The 20072-nt window shown below is 36.5% G+C and overlaps 1 protein-coding gene across 1 annotated transcript in view; it reads left to right on the top strand.

Moving 5' to 3' along the window:
- The window catches only part of DYNC2H1 (dynein cytoplasmic 2 heavy chain 1), a 406508-nt gene that overhangs the window by 123319 nt on the left and 263117 nt on the right, over nucleotides 1–20072 (top strand). Inside the window, exons 50-55 of the mRNA XM_055547490.1 lie at nucleotides 460–568; nucleotides 3757–3870; nucleotides 5734–5876; nucleotides 11957–12041; nucleotides 13593–13747; nucleotides 15472–15609. Of these exons, the coding sequence (XP_055403465.1) occupies nucleotides 460–568; nucleotides 3757–3870; nucleotides 5734–5876; nucleotides 11957–12041; nucleotides 13593–13747; nucleotides 15472–15609 (744 nt within the window). The remainder of the gene's footprint in view (nucleotides 1–459; nucleotides 569–3756; nucleotides 3871–5733; nucleotides 5877–11956; nucleotides 12042–13592; nucleotides 13748–15471; nucleotides 15610–20072) is intronic.

Here is a 20072-nt window from a genome sequence, read left to right as displayed (position 1 = left end):
GTGCCTCACAGTCTTTTACTTTATTTGGTTTTAAATCCTAATTATTTATTATTCTAAAAGGCTTTAATGGCCTTTGAGACTCTGATATAGAATATAGTCTATTTTATTTTTTGTTGATTGTTTGCTTCATGATTTTGCAAAATTGTTTTTAGCTCTCAGTACCTCAGATTATGGGATGTTACATGACTTGGTAAGATAAACAAAAAGTAGAATTTAAGACATACGTGGGTGTATTTAAAAATAATCCTCTAGCTTTTAAAGATCTACCTATAAAACAATTAAATGTTCTCCCAGAAGTATTTGTTTATGAACTGAATTTACTTTTCAAACTATATTTTGATTACTCAATAAAGTATCAGTCAATAAAAATAACTTAGTTTACCTATAGAATGAAAATTTTTACCAGTATTTGCCAAAAAGTATTTAGTGGGTTCCGGAATGTGCTTTCTCATTGTGCAGGTGCTGCATCTTGCCGGTATTGAAGCCCAGCAGGTTGTTTTACTTCTTGAGGATTACCAGTTTGTACATCCGACATTTCTGGAGATGATCAATAGCCTTTTGTCTTCAGGCAAGTGAATGGGTTTTATTTAAAGAAAAATAAATAATGTAAATATTATTCAAGTGAAGTTATCTCATATAAAATTATGTTTCAGAAAATATTTGGCATAGCTTCTACTAAAGTGATAGAAGATTAAACATTAAACATGCTCCGAGAAGGAGAACTGAGAAACCCTGTTTTTATGAAACCAAGAGGTTGTGGAATTATATAAAAATGATGATTAAATATTGATATTGGTAAATATACTGAATAATTTGCCTTCTTATACACTTTTGGTGGGACTATTAGATAATATATATAACCTTTTGGGAGAGTTATCAACCAGTACATATTTTAAAAATGTGCTATACCCTTTGATATAAACATTATATTAAATTGTAGAAATTTAGTTCGTAGAAATAAAAGAACTGTAAAGAAATATGTAAGAAATAAGAAATATGCTAGAACCTCACTGTCTATCATTAGTGGAATAATTTAATAATTATAATATGGCCTTAAATATGGCTATATAATAGTAGATATATTTCAGATATATTAGATGTCATATTTCTTGAATTGTGGTATACTCTTGTCTCTGGAGCCAGCTTATCTTTTTGATGAGTCCCTGAGGAAAATACCTGCAGTTTCCTACATTTCTTCCTTTTCTGCAGAATTTATGAAGGTTATTAGAATCTGTTTGTAATGTATAATCATTGTTAATAGAATTAGTGTGAGAGAGCTTTGTTTTGGGTCTTTCATGGTTGCTCAGTTGGTAGATAATCCTCCTGCAATGTGGAAGATCTGGGTTCAATTCCTGGATTGGGAAGATCCCCTGGAGGAGGGTTTGGCTCCAGTATTCTTGCCTGGAATCCCCCGTGAACAGAGGAGCCTGGTGGGCTGCAGTCCATGGTGTCACAGAGTCAGACACGACTGAGCAACTAAGCATGACACAGCTTTGTTTTGAACTTGGACCAAGAGTGTTTTGGTACTTAAGTATAAATAAACCTTGTTAAATCTAGTTTCAGCTCTCTGAGTTGCTCCACTCCAGGGACTGAGGACAAATTTACATGATGCTGTTGTTCCACTGTGCTTTTATATAATACATGTTTTGAATCCTGCTAGGTAGACTCTGCATGAAGTAGTCTTTTTGCTTTCAGAATTTAATAGCTTTGGTTGAAGAAAACATTTTATTTATAAAGTAAGGTGTCTACACTGTAGTGCCCAAATGAGAAAGACTCTAGTTAGACAAGTAATACATCAACTTTTGTCAAAGTGGAGGTAATGGTATAGTGAAAGTACTAGGCCTTTTTTGTAAATAACCTATTTTTTTTTAGGGATTCCCTGATAACTCAGTTGGTAAAGAATCTGCCTGCAATGTGGGAGACCTTGGTTTGATTCCTGGGTCAGGAAGATCCCCTGGAGAAGGGAAAGGCTACTCACTCCAGTATTCTGGCCTGGGGAATGCCATGGACAGTACATGGGGTCGGAAAGACTGAGTGACTTTCACTTTCACTTCATTTTGATTTTTAAAGTTCTTATTCCTGCATATTGCTTAAATTGTCACTGCTGCTGCTGCTAAGTTGCTTCAGTCGTGTCCGACCCTGTGCGACCCCATAGACTGCAGCCCACTAGGCTCACCTGTCCCTGGGATTCTCCAGGCAAGAACACTGGAGTGGGTTGCCATTTCCTTCTCCAGTGCATGAAAGTGAAAAGCGAAAGTGAAGTCGCTCAGTCATGTCCGACTCTTAGCGACCTCATGGACTACAGCCTACCAGGTTCCTCTGTCCATGGGATTTTCCAGGCAAGAGTACTGGAGTGGGTTGCCATTGCCTTCTCTAAAATTGTCACTAGATGGCGACTTTGTTTCTTTTGGCTGATGTAAAGTAGCAGGCCAGATATTCAGGGTTTTTGTTTTAATTTGTGAAAGCAAACATTCAGATAAGCATTAACCCAGTAATTATTGTATGATAAATTGGTCTTTATTATCAACGTATAACAGCAAAAATTATAAACTTAAATTTTTTTGGTTGTTAATTTTTCTAACTTTTGGCAACAATATTTATGTGAAAAATACTTTCAGAGAAAGTACTTAATAGGCCCTTTGGTCTCTTTTATATATTTAAAATTCTTATTCCCTATAGAGTATGTAAATAGAACTAACTTTCTTTATTAAATTTAAGGATACAAGGGTATCTTGGTACAGCTCAAATTTAGAGAAAGACATAGAGCATATTTACATGTATGTGCTTGTGTTTGAATATGTACATGGCTGATGGCTGGGTCGTGATCTGGTACCTCTGAGATGAGCATAAAGAAAAGTAGTAGTTTAGACTGTGTTGGACTTTTCATGAATGCAGAAAAAAATTTTTCACTTAATCTTACAGTTTCTTTTGAACTACAAATATGTTGATTTAATACATATTTATTAAATAACTGGATTTATGGTGTGAACAAGCCCTCTATCAAATTCTTATAGTCTTACCACCTTTATTTGATTTTCATCATTCTGTTGCTTAGTAGCAGGCCATGACTAGTTCTCCTGATTTCTAGTAACAAGCTCATTCATTCATTTATTTAACAAATATTTATGGTTTAGATTCTTTGCCAGAAATGTCCTAAGTTTAATACAGATCATAATTAAATATTTGCCTTCTGGGAATTTAGAATCTAAGTGGGCAGGGAGAAGTAATTCATTTATTATTAAATGATGTGATAAATGCCAATCAGTGATGTTTGGATATTATATTCAAGAGAAAAGAGTACTTTCCCTAATATGTTGGTATTCAGGAAAGGCTCATGGGCGTGGCAGTTGGCAAAGTAGTATCTTGAGGGATAAACAATATTTTTAGTGGAAGATTTGGGGCAGAGCAAGACTGTGGTATGATGTATTCCAGGAACAGGAAATATTTCATTAAAGTTTTAGAACACAAAAAAGTTCACTTAGGTTAGAATACAAAGTCTTGGAAGAGGGTAGAGAAGGACTTGGAAAGGCAGATAGATGAATGGTTAGTGGGAGGAGTTTGAATTTTTTTGAATGAAGGTTACACGTATATATTTGTGAATAATATAGAGGTGATAGGGCTTGCTTGTTTTGGAAACAAAGATTGAATAACATCAGATCATTTAATATAAAAATAGAAGAAGCATCGTGTATGTAAAATGTGTGTTGAATTTAGTGTAATGTAGCTAAATTTCAGAAGAAATATAATGTTCTGCAGGTGAAGTTCCTGGACTCTACACTCTCGAAGAATTAGAGCCCTTACTCTTACCTCTTAAAGATCAGGCTTCGCAAGATGGATTTTTTGGACCAGTCTTCAACTACTTCACGTATAGTAAGTACGATAGAGCTCATTAATTTAACTGTGCTTCATGTGAAATAAATACGTTTAATGTACCTTATTTTCTCATTAGATTGCAAAGGTATCTTAAATTTTGGGTCCATTTGGTAATTTATATTTTTTCTTTTTTATAGAACTTTTAGAAAATAGCTGGTAAGTAGACTAAAGGCTAACCTATAATAAAAACATGTTAAGTAAAATTTTAGCAAAAGGTTAGGATGAAAGTATGGTAATGTCTTTTGGGATATTTACTGTGCTGCTTTTGTTTCCATGTGATAAACTTAGTACCTATCTTAGAGAATTAGTGAATTATTTAGATTGTGCCACATTCTGTTAATGAGGTGACTTTTGTTAATGAGATGACTTTTGGCCAGCACCTAGGGGTGGGGGCTGGTTGCCAGGGAAACCAACCACAGGAGTCCTTCCTCTTTCCCAGGAAGCCACATCAGAAGGGGAGAGATCAGCTAAGCCCCATTATTAAGTCCTGGTGTGGGGGAGGGGTGGCCTTCCCCCTCCCCGCCCTAGACTCACATAGTACAGAACGTACATTCACTCCATCAGCCTGGGCCCCTCGCTGCTCTCAGCTTTCTGCTCCATGTCACCTCTTGATGATTTTTTTAAAAAATACTTTTAGATTTATAGAAAAGTTGCAAAGATGGTCCGGGGAGTCCCTGTGTAGCCTTCAGCCAGCCTCCCCTCATGTTGGCATCGTACTGTAACAGCTGCAGTACATTTGTCCAGCAGAGAAATCAATGTTGGTTCAGTGCTATTGGCTGCCCCTGTGGCTCAGCTGGTAAAGAATCCGCCTGGAATGCGGGAGATCTGGGTTCCATCCCTGGGTTGGGAAGATCTCCTGGAGAGGGGAAAGGCTACCCACTCCGGTGTTCGGGCGTGGAGAATTCCATGGGCTGTATAGTCCATGAGGTTGCAAAGAGCCGGACATGACTGAGTGACTTTCACTTCACTTCACATGCTGTAGTGTCTTTGAAACTAAAGAAGCATATTATTATAGAAGCAGTTTTGTGTACTGCTAAAATTGATAAGTAAAAAATAAGGTAATAGTGACACCACCCAGGCACTGCTATTACAGTGATCATCTTTATTTTTCTACAAGAACATTTATTATTGATGAAACAAAGAAAGTTGTCAAAGAGCTACCTTCCCTTCTCTCTCCTTTAAGTTTAGAGGGAATTTCTACCACACCTTTAAGAAACAGATCATCTCAATGCTATTTTAAAAACTACTTCAGAACATAGAAAATAAAGGAGAGTTTCTAAATTCCTTCTTATGAAGGGAAAATGATATTAACATTGAAATAGGAAAAATATTTCTCCTAAAGGAAAACCAGAGATCAGTTTTGCTTCTGAATATTGAAACAAAAATCCTAAAAAGAAAAAAATTACTTAATAGAATCCAGTATGACATTTGAAAAGTAACAGCAATATCATATCTTTTTGGGATATTTTATTCCACCTTGCACAAACATAGCACATATATGTGCATTGCAGGCATGCTTATCTGTTCAGTCATGTGCAACTCTTTGTGACCCTTTGGACTATAGCCTGCCGTGTTTCTCTGTCCATGGGGTTTTTCAGGTGAGAATAGTGGAATGGGTTGCTGTTTCCTTCTGCAGGGTATCTTCCCAAGTGGGGGATCAAACACACATCTCTTGTCTTCTGCATTGCAGGCAGATTTTTCACTTAGAGTATAACTTTGTTTCATAGCTTGCTCTTTTGTTAAAGAGCTTCTGCCATCCAATTTCAGAAAATTTTAATTTCATAAAACCAGACCATGTATAGATTTCTTCAAATATTGTTATTGTAATATTCCATGACACTATTTATCCTGTTTTTTTAGGAGTGCAACAAAACTTGCATATTGTTTTGATAATGGATTCTGCAAATTTAAACTTCATAATAAACTGTGAGAGCAATCCTGCTTTGCATAAGAAGTGCCAGGTGTTGTGGATGGAGGCTTGGTCAGATAGCAGTATGAAGAAAGTAAGTTTAATGTTTTAATACGGAAATAAAAAATAAGCACATTTTCTTTTTAAGACACCAAGGACTTCCCTGGTGGCTCAGATGGTAAAGCGTCTGCCTACAATGTGGGAGACCCGGGTTCAATCCCTGGGTTGGGAAGATCTCTGGAGAAGGAAATGGCAACCCACTCCAGTATTCTTGCCTGGAAAATCCCATGGATGGAGGAGCCTGTTAGGCTGCAGTCCATGGGGTTGCAAAGAATCGGACACGATTGAGCGACTTCACTTTCACTTTCAGTTTCTTTTTAAAGTTACTAATTGTTACAATTTCCCCTTGGTGTTTATTATAATCCTTAATTGTGGCGCTGAGCATCTCTCATATATTTGAAAATAACTGTCTTTTCTTCATACTCTTGGACTCAACAGATAAGTTCACTACAAAATTTTAGGTGTAAGATTATGTTCTTAATTAAGGACCACAGAAATGTTTATTATATTTAAAAAATTTTATAAACTTAATTACTTAGTATGTTATAGACTAGCTTATGATTAAAATATCACAGCAATAATTTTAGCAGTTGTTTCAATTAAAATTTAGGTGCCTTTAAAAAAAATCTGTCATTGTTATTATATATGTTTGGAGGGGTATGAGTTTAAAGTGTGAACTCAAAAACCATCTCAACTGGAAGCCTTTTACATTGCTTCATTTGAATAAAAATAATTTTCAATATTGTCTCCTTGAATGATGCTCATATTTCCAATCATTGATTTATTTTTGTATAGTAGATGTGCGAACTATTGCCTATCGTGATTCAGAGAAGGGAGTGCAATTTGAGATAATAGACAACATTTTACAGTTGAGATGATCCTTTAAATAGATTTTAGTATGTAGATAGAGGAAAGTTATTCCAGTCTGAAGAGGCTACATGAACAAGAGGTATTCATTAAGAAGCAGTAATTATTGGATGCTTAATATGTGTCACTCTTTTATATACTGGGGATATAGCAGAGACAAGAGAGACACAAGTCCCTGCCTCATGGAGTTTACATTCTTTTGGGGGATATTTGGAGGGAAAGCTTTCTACAGGAAGAATCTGAGATGAGAGCAGGCCTGGTGATTTGAGGGCCAGTTCATTTGTAACAGTGATCAAGGCAGAGAGTAGTTGCAGATGAGGTTGGGGGATTAAGAGAACAGTTAGGGTGGGGCTTTGGATGCTATTATAAGGATTTCAACTTTTCTGGAAACCAGTAAGGGACTCCTTGGCGGCTTGGGAGCAAAACTGTTCTGATGTTTTATGGGATTACACTGCCTTCTGTTTGAAAATAGACTGTAGAAGACCAGGAGGAAGCAGTTATAAAGCTATTGAAGTAACCTTGGAGAGAGACAAGGATGACTTGTCTCAGGATATAGTGGTAGAGGTGGTGAGAACTGGTAGATACTGGGTATGTTTTGCAGTAGAAATGATAGGGTTTGCTGACAGATTGTAATAAGTTATTAGGGGAAGTGAGGAGTTGAGGATACCTGCCAGTCTGTTGGCTTGAGCTCCTGGAAAGACTGGAATACCTGTCAGTTGAAGGGAGATTATGAGAGGAACATTTTGAGAAGAGAAGATGAAGCTTTCAGTTTTAGATTTATTAAATATGAGATGTATCGGACATCTGAGTTGGAAGATTGAGAAGTTCATAGGAAAAGGTCAGGCATATAGGCAAAATTGTTGGAATTATCAGAGTTTAAGTGGTATTTAAAGCTTTGAGAACAAATACTACTAAAGGAGTGAATGTTGGCAGAAAGCGGAGAGATCCAAAGGCTGGCCCCTGGGGCACTTTCAGCATTAAGAGGCTGAGATGAACAAGAACCAGCAAAGGATACTGAGAAGGAACCGCTAGGGAAATAGGAAAACAGGAGTTGTGAGTACAAGTGAAGCCTGGAAGCCAAGTGAAAACAGCATTCTGAAGGAGCAAGGAAGAATGAACACATGGAAGTCCATGAGGGCTGGAAAGTAATCATTGGGTTTAGCAACTTGTGTCCCTTAGTGACTTTAATGAAGCAGTTTCAGTTAATAGTGGAAAAAAATACTGTATTGAAATGTGTTTCGGAAAGAATGAGAAGAGTGGAGAGTGAATATAGTCACCTCTTTTGAAGAATTTTGTTATAAAGTGGAAGATAAAAATGGATCAGTAACTGCAGGAAGTGGGAATAAAATAGTTTCTTTCTTTAAAAAAATTTTTTTGAGACGGGATAAACTAGAGCATGCTTATATGCCGTTGGGAATGCAAGAAAGGAAACAAAACATATTTTATAGGAAAGAGGGGGAATTGCTGGAGCAATGTCTTTGGGTCTAGACACCATATGGGCCTATTACACAAATGAAAGGATTGAGGACAAGCCTTTGCTTGGGCTTCCCTGTGGCTCAGCTGGTAAAGAATTTGCCTGCAATACAGGAGACTTGGGTTTGATCCCTGGGTTGGGAAGATCTCCTGGAGAAGGAAAAGGCTACCTACTCCAGTATTCTGGCCTGGAGAATTCCACGGACTGTATAGTCCATGGGGTCACAAACAGTCGGACACAACATAGCGACTGTCACTTCACTTTTCTTGGAGAACGGAAGCGTCATCTGTAGCAACAGGAAAGGAAGCAGAGTACAGGGGTCTGGGTCCAAGTAGGTGGGCAGGAGTAGCATTGGGAAGTTTTAGACACTTCTGGTTGTTTCTGTTTTCTGAGTGAAATTGGAACTAAGATTAATCACTTGAGAGAAAAGTTGAGGGAAGAGATTTTGGAATCTTGAAGAGATGTAAGAGGATGTGCAAAATAGTGTTTTGGAAGAGGGAAGGAGTGAAAGGCTTAGGAGAATGGAGTATGATAGTAATAGCTAGATAGCATTATGGGTTCACACGAGGCTAGTGGTTGTAAAGTTCAGCTGAGGCCATTCAGTGTAGTTGTGTGCTTTTTCTCCAGTCACGCGTGCACTCAGGGCTACAGGCGTGCAATAGTGGTGACCCGCATTTAAGCGGGATTGGGGCTTTGCTTTGCTACTTGAGCGTGTGCCAAAGAATGTTCAAACTACCACACAGTTGCACTCATCTCACACGCTAGCAAAGTAATGCTCACAATTCTCCAGGTGAGGCTTCAGCAGTACGTGAACTGTGAACTTCCAGATGTTCAAGCTGGATTTAGAAAAGGCAGAGGAACCAGAGATCAAATTGCCAATGTCTGCTGGATCATCAAAAAAGCAAGAGAGTTCCAGAAAAACATCTACTTCTTTTTACTGATGACGCCAAAGCCTTTGACTGTAAATCACAACAAGCTGTGGAAAATTCTTCAAGAGATGGGATTACCAGACCACCTGACCTGCCTCCTGAGAAATCTGAACGCAGGTCAGGAAGCAAAAGTTAGAACTGGACATGGAACAACAGACTGGTTCCAAATAGGGAAAGGAGTACATCAAGGCTGTATATTGTCACCCTGCTTATTTAACTTATATGCAGATTACATCATGCAAAATGCCAGGCTGGATGAAGCACAAGCTGGAATCAAGATTGCTGGGAGAAATATTAATGACCTCAGATATGCAGAGGGCACCATCCTTATGGCAGAAAGTGAAGAGGAACTAAAGAGCCTCTTGATGAAGGTGAAAGAGGAGAGTGAAAAGCTGGCTTAAAACTCAGCATTCAAAAAGCTAAGATCATGGTGTCCGGTCCCATCACTTGATGGCAAATAGTTGGGGAAACAATGGAAACCGTGAGAGACTTTATTTTTGGGGGCTCCAAAATCACTGCAGGTGGTGACTCTAGCCATGAAATTAAAAGACATTTGCTCCTTGGAAGAAAAGCTATGACAAACCTAGACAGCATATTAAAAAGCAGAGACATTACTTTGCCAACAAAGGTCCGTCTATTCAAAGCTGTGGTTTTTCCAGTAGTCGTGTATGGATGTGAGAGTTGGACTATAAAAAGAAAGCTGAGCGTAGAAAAATTGACACTTTAAATGTGATGCTGGGGAAGACTCTTGAGAGTCCCTTTAACTACAGTAGTAGTTCAACTAACTACTCTTGAACTACAAGGAGATCCAACCAGTCCATCCTAAAGAAATCAGTCCTGAATATTGGAAGGACTGATGTTGAAGCTCAAGCTCCAATACTTTGGTCACCTGATGTGAAGAACTGACTCATTGGAAAAGACCCTGATGCTGGGAAAGATTGAAGGCAGGAGGAGAAGGGGGTGACAGAGGATGAGATGGTTGGATGGCATCACCAATTCAGTGGACATGAGTTTGAGCCAGCTCCAGGAGTTGGTGATGGGCAGGGAAGTCTGGCGTGCTGCAGTCCATGGGGTTGCAAAGAGCTGGACACGACTGAGCAACTGAAATGACTGACTGACTGAGTACGACAAAGTAGGGGAAGGCCAAGGAAGCTGAGGAGTTATGGTAGGAAGATGGTGGATGACAGTATCAAGGTTGTTGAATGAATAGACTGCAGGTCTTGGTGAAATTTGAGGATTATTTGCATTGCAAAAGGAATGAGCTGGTTAGACAGGAATGTAATGGTAAAAGAGGGGGATGTTTGCAAGTGAGATTATGAAATGATTGAAGTTATTGTCAATGACAAGGTATTAGGATGTGACCATTTGACATGGTAGGGGAGAATGGCTGGGGAAAAGGTGATAGATAACAGGAGGAGGAGAATTCAAGGAATTGAGAGGTCAGGGTATTAGTAAGAATGAATAGTGTTAATATACTCATTCAACTCCAAAGTGCTGTTTTTATCTCCTGGGAGGTAGAGTGGAAGCAAAGTGGAATGTGGTTGAAACCAGGCAAGAAAACTTTCCTAACGTGGGATATTATTTAGGGATAGATTCTTTCCCACCCTTCCCAGCTTTATTGAGGTATAATTGACACATAAAAATTGTATGTGTTTAAGGTGTACATCGTGTTTTTGTTTATTTTATGTTGTGAAATGATTAGCACAATCAAGCTAACTGACCTAAGGGATAGAGTATTTTAAAGAAAGGGAGTTTCCAAAGAAATGTTCGTTGATTCTGGTACGACCCAGAGGGATGGTATGGGGAGGGAGGAGGGAGGAGGGTTCAGGATGGGGAACACATGTATACCTGTGGTGGATTCATTTTGATATTTGGCAAAACTAATACAATTATGTAAAGTTTAAAAATAAAATAAAATTTAAAAAAGTGTGTATTTAAAATATTCTCTCAGTTGCTTCAGTATATTTTCAGAAATCAGTGTAAGTATTTTGAGAAAAAAAAATATTCTTTGGCTCAAGAATCATGGCACTTTCAAACTCTCCACTAGTTAAGGGATCTTCTGTCTTAACGTTTTATTCAGTCTGAGAAGAAAAAGATGCTTTTTGACCTAATTACCTGGATTACTTGCACTTGTTCTTATTAGGCATGTGAACTGTATCAGGTGAAATAAGTTGGAGGTTTTGGGTTTAATTTTAAAATTTTGGAGTCCTACTTAGTTTTTGTTCCCCAGAAATAGGGTTTAAAAATTTTTTAATATAGTTTAATATCTGTTCATTACTTAATTTTCTTATTTGTGTAGTGGCAAAAATCTTGCTATGACTAGACAATAGATAGTTTTTAGCATTATCAATTATGTTGATATCAATTATGAAATTATTTTCATTTATTTTTCCTTATTTCTCATTTAAGAAATCTAAGAATCCTTCCTGTTCTTTTATGTCATGAAGGCATTTTATTAGTTTGATACCAAATAAAACATTTTATTTTATTACTTTGTGATTTTAAATGGTATCTGTGATTATTCTCTAATTCAATCAAAATTGTTATTTTCTTCATTTCATAAAGTCTAATCATTTTTCAAGTGAGATGCTGAAGCTTTTCCTGTGTGCTATTAATTTCCAGTTAATGGTTGATACATGTGTCAAAAGTATCAACTAGGAAATGTTTTCTGAAGACTGATGGACTATTTTTTTTTTTTTCTTAGTCTGGAAGGAATCCTAGAAGAAAAGTCCAACTGATACTTTTTATGTGTTGTATTAAGTGTTTTTATACCTCTGATACTGAATTTACTTAAACTTTTTTCATACTGAATTGAAGTTTAAAGAAATGCTCTTCCTGTTTTAGATACCTGAAATGTTACTCAGTGAAATGGGTGGTGAAGAAAGATATAGTGACAAAAAAAGAAAAGAAGAAAAGAAAAAGAAATCAGGTAGTATTTTGATGAAATCGATTTTACCTGGCTTTTATTGATGAAATAATTGCCGTTTTCTAATGTTGTAAGGTAAGCAGGGTCAGTAATGAAGGGCCTTCCATGTCATGTTATAGAAGGAATTTGGATTCTGACTTCTTAGTGATTTGGGATAATTGACAAGTTTTTGTTAGAGATGTAATGAGAGTCTTGTTTTAGAAAGAGAAGTCTCTGCATCCACCTGTTTTTTCAGATATTAGAAATAGAATGCTGTACAGAGAAACAGGGGTTCTATAGACCAGTATAGAAGGCTATGCCTTCTAATCTAAGAGGAAGGAATGGACTTGGGTGGTATTAGGAGGTAATCTCGGAGAAGGCAATGGCACCCTACTCCAGTACTCTTGCCTGGAAAATCCCATGGATGGAGGAGCCTGGTGGGGTGCAGTCCATGGGGTCGCTAAGAGTCCTACACGACTGAGCGACTTCCCTTTCACTTTTCACTTTCATGCATTGGAGAAGGAAATGGCAACCCACTCCAGTGTTCTTGCCTGGAGAATCCCAGGGACGGGGGAGCCTGGTGGGTTGCTGTCTATGGGGTTGCCCAGAGTCGGACACGACTGAAGCGACTTAGCAGCAGCAGCAGGAGGTAATCTAAAGAGGATTTGGTTATATAATGGCTGCTGTATGCAAGGAAGAAGGATGCAAGAATATTTCTCAGGGTTCTGCTTGGAAAAATTTATTAGAAGTTGATTTTGTTCACTTGGGTAGAGAATACAGATGGGAATAGGTTGAGACAACAAAGAGGGAGATAATTGTGTTTGGTTGTGTATATATCGGCTTCCCAGGTGGCTCAAGTAATAAAGAATCTGCCAGCCAGTATAGGTGATGTGGGTTTGATCCCTGGGTCAGGAAGATTCCCTGGAGAGAAAATGGCAGCCCAATCCAATATTCTTACCTGGAAAATTCCATGGACAGAGGAGCCTGGTGGGCTACTACTGTCCATGGGTTTGCAAAGAGTTGAACATGACTGAGCGACTGAGCACACATGTGTATATTGAATCTAACGAGAGCTTGTTCTTCATTTTTGACTTTTGAAGCCCTGTTTCTTCCCATGTACATAGGAGGGGATAGGTGTTATTTGGTTTGGTATATCTTTTCCACTCATACAGCTTTTAGTAAGCTTACTTTCAGACTACATGTTACGTAGTCCCAATTAATTGACATGGGAAACTGTAGATTTATCTTTCTTGCAGCAATTAAACTTGTCAGGGGAAATACAGGGAAAGGTATATACATACAGTTGAAGTGTAGAGACCACGGGAAAAAATAATGCAAATTAATAAGAAAAATGGAAGCTATGCATGGATACCTAGGAATAACTGTTCACCTTTAAGCAAATATATTATCTCATAATTTCATTGAGTAGAAAAAGATAGTTAAGTTTATGTTCCGTAATTCTTTTTTTTTTTTTTTAATTTTATTTTATTTTTAAACTTTACATAACTGTATTAGTTTTGCCAAATAAATTCTTAATGGACCATACTTACATTGTCATTTTTTTTCTCTTTCTAGTTGATCCTGATTTTCTAAAATCTTTTTTATTAATCCATGAGTCTTGTAAAGCATATGGTGCTACACCAAGCCGATATATGACCTTTTTACGTGTGTATTCTGCCATTAGTAGCAGCAAGAAAGAGGAATTATTAAAAAGACAAAGTCATTTGCAGGTACATTATTGGTGATCTAAAATTATTTTATTTATGTGTAGGGGACAAGGATTTTGTAAATCACAATGCCATAAATAAATATTGTACTGTATTAAATATCCTGGAAAACTGTCTCACCTATCTGTATTGCCCACTAGATTATAGTAATGGTTTTGTATTTTTTTTGGTTGAATAATTATTTCTTTTCCTCACCACGCATGTTATTTGTGTGCTTTTGATAGCTTATTGTGCTGGCTTTAAATGTCTTTTTCACATGAACTTATTTTAGAAATCAGACGTGCCTATTATTAATTAAAATATAATATATAATATTATGTTTTATAGTAGACTATATTTATATTTTATAAACATTCTTAAAAGTATATTTTATTATATATATTTCATTATTATGTATAATTTATTATATTCTTATTTATGTCACTTAGTACATTTGGAACTCTTTGTATTTCTATTATTGAAGAGCTTTAGCTTAAGTGTGCTATTAGAATGCTAGCCTCAGATTCTCTCAGAGAGCATTCCTTCTCCAGAGTTCTTGCTTCCCTTTGTAAGGGTTGGAAACCAGGAACATTAATTGACAGAGTTATCTTTATCCTTCTTTCTACTGATTTACTTTCATTTATATTAAGCCACTAACTGCACATGCTTTGGAGAGTTAATTTCCTGATTTAGTTCTCTATTGTATTTGAGGTAAATAAATTTACTGAGTTATAGCTTTATTGGGTCAGTGTCTTGTGTACATTAGATAAAATGCTAATGTCAAGAACCAGCATGATGCCTGTCCTCTGTACTGTGCTCAATAAATACTGTTTGAAGTGAAGTGAAGTGAAGTGAAGTCGCTCAGTCGTGTCCGACTCTTTGCGACCCCATGGACTGTAGCCTACCAGGCTCCTCGGTCCAAGGGATTTTCCAGGCAAGAATACTGGAGTGGATTGCTATTTCCTTCTTCAGGTGATCTTCCCAACCCAGGGATGGAACCAGGCCCCCCGCATTGCAGGCAGAAGCTTTACCGTCTGAGCCACCATGTTTACATTCCCTTTTTTTGCCATCACTATCTTTTCTTCTGATTTGTTTTGTGACAAAAATGCAATTGTATTGAAGAACAGAGAGAATATTTTTCATGTTCACTCCTTGGATTATTGATGGACAGTGGAATGGAGTGTTCTAATGGCCAGACCAGGGTCACCCCCCAACCCCCGCGCCGCCGCCCTGCCCAAATAGCCGAAGCAGTTGGAGTGATTGCTAATCAGCACCCTATGTAAGGCAGTCTCTTATAAAATAGTTGGATAATAGACAAACAAAACCAAGGCATGTCCAGTATAAAAAGAGTGGTCCCTGAGGTGCTTTTGTTAATTAATGAGACTGAAAAATTAGAAAGGTTTACTGAGTGTTTTGTTTTTTTTTTTCTATTTTCTTTCCTGTCTAATGCAGTTGAGTAAAACCTCACTGGTTAAGCTAATTAATATGTGTTAATGTATTCAGCTTTACTGTGATGCTTTAAGATCCATTTTTCTCTAAAGCCTTTGTGAAGTCTTTTTTTACATCTTAATGGATAAACAGTTGACTAAATTGTTATAATGAGCAATAAGAAGAAACCCAAGTTCACTTGCAGATGTGGTATTTGTACACATTTATATTTTTTTCATTCATTCTTATAGACTTTGTTTACCCTTATGTATATAAAATTCTTTTTCTTTTAATATTGTCGGTCTCTTCTATTAATGTAGGCTGGTGTATCTAAACTAAATGAAGCTAAAGCTCTTGTGGCTGAATTGAACAGAACAGCTGGAGAACAAAGTGTATTACTTAAAACTAAGCAAGATGAAGCAGATGCTGCTCTTCAAGAGATCACAGTATCAATGCAGGTAACATTTAGAGGAAGCACAGAGATGCAAACAATAGGATGGCCATTTATACCTGGTTGTCGTTCACTGAAAAATAACGATTTTACTTAAGTAGATTTAAAAAGTATTGCTTGTCTATATTGAATAGACTGATAGTATTGTGTACTTGAACTTTTGGAAAGAGTGTATTCTTTTCCCATATTGTTTAAAATCACAACTATAGTCTCCTCAGTTGTTCATACACTACTTTATCTAAATCCTATAAAATACAAAAGTATAAACATTTTGATTGGTATAGATTTGTCTGTAACTGCTTTTGTTTACCCTCTGTTAGTTAATATTTTCTTTTATTTTTCTTAATATTATCTCCTTCAGGCTTCAAGCCTGTTTTTTATATTCTTAGGATTTATAAAATGTCTTTATTCATTCTGTTTATACTTTCATGATATTTTTAATATTTTGATTGTATCTTTTTTTTACATTGCCTTTCTTTGGTTGAACCATCGCAAGAGAGATTTCTCTGCATTCTTTATTGCCAGGGTATTCTTTTTTTAAAAAAAATTATTTTTTAATTCAAGGATAATTGCTTTACAGAATTTTGCTCTTTTCTGTCAAACCTCAACATGAATCAGCCATAGGTACACATATATCCCCTCCCTTTTGAACCATCCCTTCCCTCTAGGTAGATACAGAGCCCTGTTTGAGTTTCCTGAGCCATACAGCAAATTCCCATTGGCTATCTATTTAAATGTGGAAATGTAAGTTTCCACGTTACTCTTTCCCTACATCTCACCCTCTCCTTCCCTCTCCCTGTGTCCATAAGTCTATTCTCTGTCTCCTTCATTGCTGCCCTGTAAGTAAATTCTTCAGTACCATTTTTCTAGATTCCGCATGTATGTGTTAGAATACGATATTCATCTTTCTCTTTCTGACTCACTTCACTCTGTATAATAGGTTCTAGGTTCATTCACCTCATTAGAACTGACTAAAATTCGTTCCTTTTTATGGCTGAATATTCCATTGTATATATGTACCACAACTTCTTTATGCATTCATCTTTCGATGGACATCTAGGTTGCTTCCATGTTCTAGCTATTGTAAATAGTGCTGCAATGAACAATGGGATACGAGTCTTTTTCAATTTGGTTTCTTCAGGGAGTGGGATTGCTGGGTCATATGGTGGTTTTATTCCTGACTTTTTAAGGAATCTCCATACCATCTTCCCTAGTGGCTGTATTAATTTGCATTCCCACCAACAATGCAAGAGTGTTCCCTTTTCTCCACACCTTCTCCAGCATTTATTCTTTGTAGACTTTCTGATGATGGACATTTCTGACTGGTGTGAGGTGGTATCTCATTGTAATTTGGGTTTGCATTTCTCTAATAATAAGCCATGTTAAGCATCTTTCCATTTGTTTGTTAGCCATCTGTATGTCTTCTTTGGAGAAATATGTTTAGGTCGGTTTCCCAATTTTTGATTGGGTTGTTTGTTTTTCTGGTATTGAGTTGTATGAGCTGATTTTATATTTTGGAAATTAATCTTTTGTCAGATGTTTCATTTGCTATTATTTTCTCTCAGCCTGAGGATTGTCTTTTCACCTTGCTTATAGTTTCCTTTGCTGTGCAAAAGCTTTTACATTTAATCAGGTCCCACTTGTTTACTTTTGTTTTTATTTCCATTACTTTAGGAGGTGGGTCATAGAGGATCTTTCTTTGATTTATGTCATCGAGTGTTCTGCCTGTGTTTTCCTCTAAGAGTTTTACAGTTTTTTGGTCTTACATTTAGGTCTTTAATCCATTTTGAGTTTATCTTTGTGTGTGGTGTTAGGAAGTGTTTTAATTTCATTCTTTTACATGTAGCTGTCCAGTTTTACATGTAGCTGTTCCATTGATCTATATTTCTGTTTCTGTTATACTGTATTGATGAATGTAGCTTTTTAGTATAATATGAAGTCAGGAATGTTGATTTCTCCAGCTCCATTATTTCTCAAGATTTCTTTGGCTATTCAGGATCTTTTGTGTTTTCATATGAAATGTGCAATTTTTTGTTTTTTGGCATTTTGTGAAAAATGCCATTGGTAATTTGAAAGGTATTGCATTGAATCTGTAGATAGCATTTGGTAGTATAATCATTTTCACAGTATTGATTCTTCTTACCCAGGAACATGGAATATCTCTCCATCTGTTCTTGTCATCTTTGATTTCTTTCATCAGTGTCTTATAATTGTCTGTGAACATTTCTGTTGTCTCCTTAGGTAAGTTTATTCCTAGATATTTGTTTTTTGTTGTAATGGTGAATCGGATTGAGTCCTTCATCTCTCTTTCTGATTTTTCATTGTTGGTATATAGAAATGCAAGTGATTTCTGTGTATTGATTTTGTTTCCTGAAACACTGTGAAATTCACTGATTAGCTCTAGTAATTTTCTGATAGTATCTTTAGGGTTTTCTATGTACAGTATCATGTCATCTGCAGACAGTGAGAGATTTACTTCTTTTCTGATCTGGATTCCTCTTATTTCTTTTTTTTCTCTGCTTGCTGTAGCTAGGACTTGCAGAACTATGTTGAATGATAGTAGTGAAAGTGGACACCCTTGTCTTGTTCCTGATTTTAGGAGGAGTGCTTTCAGTTTGTCACTATTGAGAATAATGTTTGCTGTAGGCTTATCCTATATGGCCTTTACTATATTGAGGTAGGTTCCTTCTGTGCCCTTTTTTTGAAGAGTTTTAATCATAAATGGGTGCTGAATTTTGTCAAAGGCTTTTTCTGCATCTGTTGAGATTATCATGATTTTTATCATTCCATTTAATATGGTATATCACATTGATTGATTTGCATATATTGAGTCCTTTCATCCCTGGAATAAACCCAACTTGATCATGGTGTATGAGGTTTTTGATGTGTTGCTGAATTCTGTTTGCTAAACTTTTGCTGAGGAATTTTGCATCTATGTTCACCAGTGATATTGGCCTGCAGTTTTCTTTTTCTGTGTTGTCATTGTCTGGTTTTGGTATCAGGGTGATGGTGGCCTCATAGAATGAGTTTGAAAGTGTTCCTTCCCCTGCAGTTTTTTCAAAGAGTTTTAGAAGGATCGGCATTAGCTCGTCTCTAAATGTTTGATAGAATTCACCTGTGAAGCCATCTGTTCCTGGGCTTTTGTCTTTGGAGAGATATTTGATCACAGCTTCGATTTCAGTGCTTATAATTGGGTTGTTCATAGTTTTTATTTCTTCCTGGTTCAGTCTGGGAAGATTGAATTTTTCTAAGAATCTGTCCGTTTCTTCCAGGTTATCCATTTTATTGCCATATATTTGTTCTTGATAGTCTCTTATAATCCTTTGTATTTCTGCATTGTCTGTTGTAACCTCTCTTTTTTCATTTCTAATTTTGTTGATTCTTCTCTCTTCTTGATGAATCTTGTCGAAATGTTTGTCAATTTTGTTTATCTTCTCAGAGAAACATCTTTTAGTTTTATAAATCTTTACTATTGTTTCTTTCATTTGTTTTCATTTATTCCTGCTCGGATCTTTATGATTTCACTCCTTCTACTAATTTTTTTTTTTGTCCTTGTTTTTCCAGTTGTTTTAGGTATAAAATTAGGTTGTCTGTTCGATGTTTTTCTTGTTTCTTGAGGTAAGATTGTATTGCTCTAAACTTCCCTCTTAGAAATATTTTGCTGCATCCCATAGGTTTTGAGTTGTCATGTTTCATTGTCATTTGTTTTAGAAATTTTTGGATTTCCCTATTGATTTCTTCAGTAACCTGTTGGTTATTTAGAAATGTGTTGTTTATCTTCATGTGTTTGTGTTTCTTAAACAGTTTTTTTCCTTGTAATTGATATCTAGTCTCATAGCGTTGTGGTAGGAGAAGATGCCTGATACAATTTCAGTTTTCTTAAATTTACTGAGGTTTGATTTGTGATCCAGGATGTGGTCTATCCTGGAGAATATTCTGTGTGCACTTTAGAAAAAGGTATATTCTTCTACATTTGGATGGAATGTCCTGAAGATATCAATGAGATTCATTTTGTCTAATATATCATTTAAGACTTGTGTTTCCTTATTAATTTTCTGTTTTGATGATCTGTCCATTGATGTGAATGGGGTTAAAGTCTCCTACTATTATTGTGTTATTGTCAATTTCTCCTTTTTTATCTGTTAGTGTTTGTCTTATGTATTGAGGTGCTCCTGTGTTGGGTGCATAGTTATTTACAGTTGTTATGTCTTCCTCTTAGGTTGATCCCTTGATCATTATGTAGTGTCCTTCCTTATTTTTTATAATCTTTATTTTAAGGTCTAGTTTGTCTGATATGAGGATTGCTATTCCAGTTTTCTTTTGCTTCCCATTTGCATGGAATATATTTTCCCCTCCTCTCACTTTCAGTCTATATATGTCTTTAAGTCTGAAGTGGGTTTTTTGAAGACAGTATATATATGGGTCTTGGTTTTGTATCCATTCAGCCAGTCTGTGTCTTTTGGTTGGAAC

The sequence above is a fragment of the Bubalus kerabau genome, chromosome 15 (genome assembly GCF_029407905.1).
Source record: "Bubalus kerabau isolate K-KA32 ecotype Philippines breed swamp buffalo chromosome 15, PCC_UOA_SB_1v2, whole genome shotgun sequence".
Classification (NCBI taxonomy): Eukaryota; Metazoa; Chordata; class Mammalia; order Artiodactyla; family Bovidae; genus Bubalus; species Bubalus kerabau.
This window is presented reverse-complemented; position numbering and strand designations above follow the sequence as displayed.